The sequence below is a fragment of the Nematolebias whitei genome, chromosome 20, assembly GCF_014905685.2.
Source record: "Nematolebias whitei isolate Nwh7 chromosome 20, NemWhi1, whole genome shotgun sequence".
NCBI lineage: Eukaryota > Metazoa > Chordata > Actinopteri > Cyprinodontiformes > Rivulidae > Nematolebias > Nematolebias whitei.
This window is the reverse complement of record NC_056517.1, coordinates 36,030,731-36,037,024: the sequence shown is the minus strand read 5'-3', so window position 1 is coordinate 36,037,024 and position 6,294 is coordinate 36,030,731. Positions and strand designations below refer to the sequence as shown.

General features: G+C 38.3%; 1 protein-coding gene across 1 annotated transcript in view; it reads left to right on the top strand.

Annotated features, from left to right (window-relative positions):
• Positions 1-6,294, top strand: part of ofcc1 (orofacial cleft 1 candidate 1) — a 163,393-nt gene that overhangs the window by 85,690 nt on the left and 71,409 nt on the right. The window contains 1 exon segment of the mRNA XM_037694000.1: positions 5,056-5,250. Within this exon segment, the coding sequence (XP_037549928.1) occupies positions 5,056-5,250 (195 nt within the window).

Genomic DNA, 6,294 nt, shown 5'->3' with positions numbered 1-6,294 from the left:
CACCCCCCAGAACCTTCTCCCCGCGTGCCCTACCGGTCTCCGTCCATCCTCATCCCCACCACCCCCCCCCCCCCCCCCCCCTCTATTTATTGCACAATAGTTTATAGAACATACAGAGTTTATTCATTTTGTGGGTCAACATTTGAAATTAAATCTTGATGGTCTGTGTTTGCCCATTCCTACCAACAAAATGTTATTACAAGTCACTCAGTCACTTAAAAAAACATGTACAAAGGTGCTCTTCTTACAAACTGACTGCTTTACTCTGCCTTCGTGTTTGTTAATTTAGAATTTGTGTAAAATTGCTTTTTTCAGGAAAGAAAGGCTATTTTTGTAAACCACAGAGCCATGTTGGCAGATGTGTCATCCCCCCTTCTCGAGCGCATGTCCCTCTCTCCCGATGTGCATTTGTGGTAATGTCTACAAATTTTAAAATTTATGTCCCTGCTGGAAAACATGGTTTGCCGTTTATAGCCCTCCACTAAAAGAAATAAGACCTGTCTTCTCTGATACAAGTCAAAGGACTGATGCGGACTCTATCAGATTTCTAAATACAGACCTCAACAATAAATCCTGACTTGATTGGGTTTGAATTGGGTTAACTCACTTGAATGCTATCTGCTTAACCCACAGCTGGCCTGTCTGCTCTGTGCAACCATTGAACCTAAATCAGTCATTTACTGCTATCAAATGGAACAATGGTGGAGTGGAGAGAGCACTCAAGCTAGGGCTAGAAGCCAGGCTAGCGCCATAACGCAACACAACAGACCAGAACAGAGTATTGCCGAGCAGACAGGCCCTCTAATGCTCTTTCCTTTTTTGTGTCTCAGCAGTGATGCATCATGAGAGCCATGTTGCATTGCATGAAATGGCATCATCCAAACCGAACGCACAAACACCTTTTCAAGCTTTTGTCTTGTCTTGTCAGCTTGATTTCACGTGCTAATTGGTGTAGGATGGTAGCATGGCTAACCTAAGAAAACCTATTTTCATGCCAGCCAAAATACATACTCACGCATACCACGTCAGAGAATTCAAGCAGGTATGCTTAACCAAAGTGACGTATTGTATAGAGCCAGGATCTATTGTGTTTCTATCATCGCTGTACAGCTTGGTTTGTACAGTTCTGGTGAGGGGCCATAATTAGGTCATATATACACTTCCTGTGGCCGCTAGATGAGAAAAGCTCTCTACCTGTTAATCATTTAAACATTAGTGATAGTGAAAAAACAATATCCATCTGTACTTTTTCTACACCTGTTGATCGTGTTCAGAAGCTTTTGCCTATTCCCAGAAGTCAGCGGACAAACAGAGCGTTAAATCCTAGATAGGTCATATTTCAGGAAACTAATAAGTAGTTATGGTAAAAAGTAACCACATAATTCAAAGTTTCAAACCATTTTATGTTTTTTTTCCTGGTTTTGCAAAGAAGGATCTTCCCTTTTATGTTTAGAGAAGAGTTTGACAGCAGGTAGATGTGTTGCCTTAACGCCTACCTGCCAGAGTGATTCAAGTTTACTGTTGTCAACAGCTTCTAACAGAAATATTTGATCAAATAAAAAAATAAAAAAATAAAAATTCTGGAAATTTCCAGTAGTTTTTATATTTTATGGCACATTTTTATGCTGGTAAACCAGAAACTTCAGTTCATCACATTCAACAGATATATTCATTACATATGGAGCTTAGCCTTGAAACAGTTTTATGTTTATGTCCACCATATGGTAGAGACGAGCTCTTCAGCTGATGGTCCCGTGGTTACACCACTTTAAAAAGGAGTTCAAACTATACCCAACCTGATGCTTTGTCAGCTGGGCTGCACATGGTGCACAGCCAAGATTGACAATTTTTAATTTAAATACTTCCATAGCTTCCCATGACTACTTGATTTTTTTCTTATTATTATTATTATTATTGTACGAACATGTTCTATTGCAAGACATGCATGTTGTTCAAACCCACGAACACAATAACTTTTTTAATTCCAATATTTCAGCCCATTTTTAACAGTGGAGCAAAACTTGATGACAGAAAAGTGCTAAAATACCATTAATGTGCATCAGCAGTGAGTGTGTACTTACATTTTAAACACTGCTTCTGCATTCAAACATTGGTTTTATTGGATAGATTGTACTTCTTTCTGGCAAAAGTAAGGATCACAAATGAAAGGACAATTGCAATGTTCATTTGACCTGATACACCACGTTGAAGTCAGTTGTTGGAGTCAGCCTCCCCACCATCACAGACATCTACACCTACAGATGTAGGAAGAAGGCCACCTGCATCATGAAGGACCCCACTCACCCAGCACACACACTTTTTGCCCCGCTCCCCTCAGGAAGGAGGTTGAGGAGAATTATGTGTTTAACCACTAGACTGAGGAACAGCTTCTACCCTGAGGCTGTTAGACTCATGAACCCCTAACCAGAAAAATCACTGTAATGCCACTTTGATTGGTGAGACTTATCTGTACTGCTGATCATCCATGCTGCTGATTTCTTGCCTTCATGTTGCTATAATCATACCCATCTGCTCACTACAGCCTCATGTTCAGGCTGCTATTTAATATACCATGTTATTTTACATTATTAGTGTTAATGTATCTCTTGTATCTTGTAATGTTTTGTTTAGCATATATCTTAGATCCTGTATCTATGGGGAGAAGTCAGTCTTTTACACTCAGTTGGGTTTCCTCCTAAAGAGAAAAGGGGGAGAAAATCAGCGTACACGTGTTATCCAAACAGACTGATTGCTGCCTTGCAGAGGTGCTGATTACTTAAAATCTCAGGTAATCAGTTACCCCAGTGTGGGCCGAGGCCAAGCCAGAGGCGAACTGCAGCTGAGGCGATTTCACTAATGAGAGTCTAAATTAGCGTTGAAGAGATGCATCCCAACATCCCTTTCTAACCCTACACACACTTGCTTCCCTGACTCCCTGACACTTTAACAATGAGGGCCTTTCTGCACACAGGGATGTCTGCTTTGCACTTTACACTACGTCTCTAATTACAAGTGTGGTAATGGCTCTGTTTTCTCAGTGAAGTGCCTTGAGTTGTGTTTGGCTAACTGTTTAAAAGTGTAGGGGTGACACCGAGACACCTCTCCTTCAGCGTGACCCTGCCACTCACGGCCCGCTCAATGAGTGTGCCTTTTTTTTTCTTTCAGTATTTTTAGACGAATCATAATTACATGCCCAATTAGGGGGTCACCTTGAAAAACTTCCTTCTCTTTATGACTTTGATAGAATGTGTGTGTGTGGCTTTTTGGATTTGTGTGCTCACTGGTGTGAGTCAGTTGCTCTGTTAAAATTTTAACCGTGCTCTTTACTGTAAGTAGAAGCATGTGGATATCCAATACCAGTAGGTCCTGCAATATTGTTCTAAAGAAAAATGTGTGCTTTGTGTGAATTTAGACTTTTAGGTCAAATGGTTCACATATGTCAGTATTGCTTTATTTCAAGGATTCAAGGATTTTTATTGTTATACCAGCTCACATTTGCATGTTTTAAGCCTAACAATTAACAAATAAATAAATACAAAAGAGTGTGTGTGTGTATATATATATATATATATATATATATATATATATATATATATATATATATATATATATATATATGATAAAATTAAGCTGTATTAAGTGCATTTTGAGTTCAGCTGCAGGGAATAAACTGTTTCTGAGCCTTGTGATCTTGCTCCGAATGCTCCTCAGCCGCCTGCTTGAGGAGGGGAGGGGCTGGAACAGACTGTGTGCAGGATGAGCGGAGTCCTTCATGATGCGGAGCGCCCTCCCCCTGCATCTTTCTGCTAATTTCAGCTTGTTATGCTCCTTTGTGTGTCTTTCCGTTACCAAATTAATCCTTGAATCACGTAACATCATTGAAATTCTTAAAAAGTAAGCATTGCCTCAGCTATTTCATTTTTGAAGTAAACTCTTTTCAAAATGGCTGCCACAGCTAAACCCAGTAAACAAAAAAAGGTTTCAACCAGGTCAGTTTCACAGGTGTTAAGTTGAAATTTGACACAGTAGTGGCTTACAGTCAGAATTTAAGAAATACAATCAGAAATACAGGATTTTGGTATTAATTATTGCAGTCAACCCTGTTTGTCTGTTAGCAAAACATATCATGAACCACAAAATGGATTATAATGTAACTATCAGAAAGTAATCTTTAAGTGCACATCTATATTTGAATAACATTTGGAGCTAATCCAACTCAGAATATCCATCACAGAAAACGCAAAAGTGGCTCTAACTGTCAGTTTTACAAACACTGAGCTAACATTTGGTGTGATAGTAGCTGAGAGTCATCCCCAATACATACTCTGGGTGCTAACATGTCTCCAAACATGGCTATTCAACAGCTGACAACACAATAGTGAGTATAACTCAATCAAGATAATCTGTGCATTAAAACATCTAGTGAATTTTGGTCAAGCTTAGACAACAACAGCTATAACTCTTTATTTTTTCTTCAACATAAGATAATCTTTGCCTAAAACTCAGGCATGAAATGGAGTGGGTGATATGCATTCCTTTAAGGAACGCTACGCCTTTCTTTTATTTTCTTTTATTTTGTAAATATGATATACGAGATTAGACACCATTATAATTTCCAGCCTTCACTGGTAAACCCTCTCAGGGAGGGGAAAAAGCTTCCATGATCTTCACACATGGATGACTCCAAGTTAGATGACCTATATAACATGTTACACGCCCCGCTAGCTGCCATGTCTCACCCGGATACAGAAGAGCAGCACATTACAGGTGTGTCAGCCTCCGATACATGCGCATGGACACGCAGAGGGGGAGTCATAAACAAGGCATCCATCTGGATTATACAGCTAATATGATCCCAAACACAACCTGCCTCTTTACCTGCTACAGCTCAGGTCTCATAGGACTCACATTTTACTCCACTGGAGCTCGTATAATCTCTGCAGTCTCACAAAGCATTCCTTCTTTTTGCTTTCATTGGTGAAATAATCTGTGATTTAAACTAAAACTGAACATTTTATTTTAAACTATTTTCTCCTATTGTGTCTGATTGAGTAGGTGGCTGTGCATGACTACATCTGGACTGCAGAGGAGCCCCCATCAGACGCTGCAGCCCCTGTTGAGGAGCCCCCCAGTGAGGGAGCACCTCCACCTGAGAGGGAAACCCACGTCATCATCTACACCCTGTACCTGAGTGGGCTGAAGCAAAAATACAGACACTTCCTCCGGCAGCCTGACGGGGCAATCACTGAGGTGAGAGATCAGTAAAAAAAAAAAAAAGTACAAATTTGGATTAGTGTCCACACTATTGTTTTCCTGTTTATAGTTACAGCTATTTTAACCATTCATATATCAAAACGCTCAGCTCATTTATGACATTATGTAAATTGGTTTAATTTGTTTAGACTTCTGTACTTAAAAAACAAACTTTGTTTACATTTTTTTTCCTTTAAATGAGTGGACAACTCTTCAAATCCAACAACTTTTGTGGACATTTTATTAAAATCTCCTTTAAATTACTTGCTTCATTTTTAACTTTTATTTGGCAAATGAATTATCATTTAGATTTAAACTACTGTTTTTTAATGTTATTTTTAATCCAACATTATCAATAAGCAGTTATTCCATTACTAAAGTCATTAATGAAATGACAGCCATTTTAGCTTTTAGCCACTGCTAATTTTGTATTTTAGCTACTGTTGTTATTTTTAGCTATGGTTTTACTGATCTTAGCTTTTAGCTACTGTTGTTAATTTTTAGCTATGGTTTTCCTGGTCTTAGCTTTTAGCTACTGTTGTTATTGTTTTAGCTATGGTTTTATTGGCATTAGCTTTTAGCTACTGCTGTTATTTTTTAGCTATGCTTTTACTGGTCTTAGCTTTTAGCTACTGTTGTTAATTTTTAGCTATGCATTTAATGGTCTTAGCTTTTAGCTACTGTTGTTATTTTATTTAGCTATGGTTTTACTGGCTTTAGCTTTTATCTACTGTCGTTATTTTTTAGCTATGCTTTTACTGGTGTTAGCTTTTAACTACTGTTGTTATTTTTAGCTACGGTTTTACTGATCTTAGCTTTTAGCTACTGTTCTTAATGTTTAGCTATGGTTTTCCTGGTTTTAGCTTTTATCTTCAGTTGTTATTTTTTAGCTATGCTTTTACTGGTCTTAGCTTTTAGATACTGTTGTTATTTTTTTAGCTATGGTTTTACTGGTCTTAGCTTTTTGCTACTGTTGTTATTTTTTTAGCTATGGTTTTACTGGCCTTAGCTTTTAGTTACTGTTGTTATTTTTTAGCTATG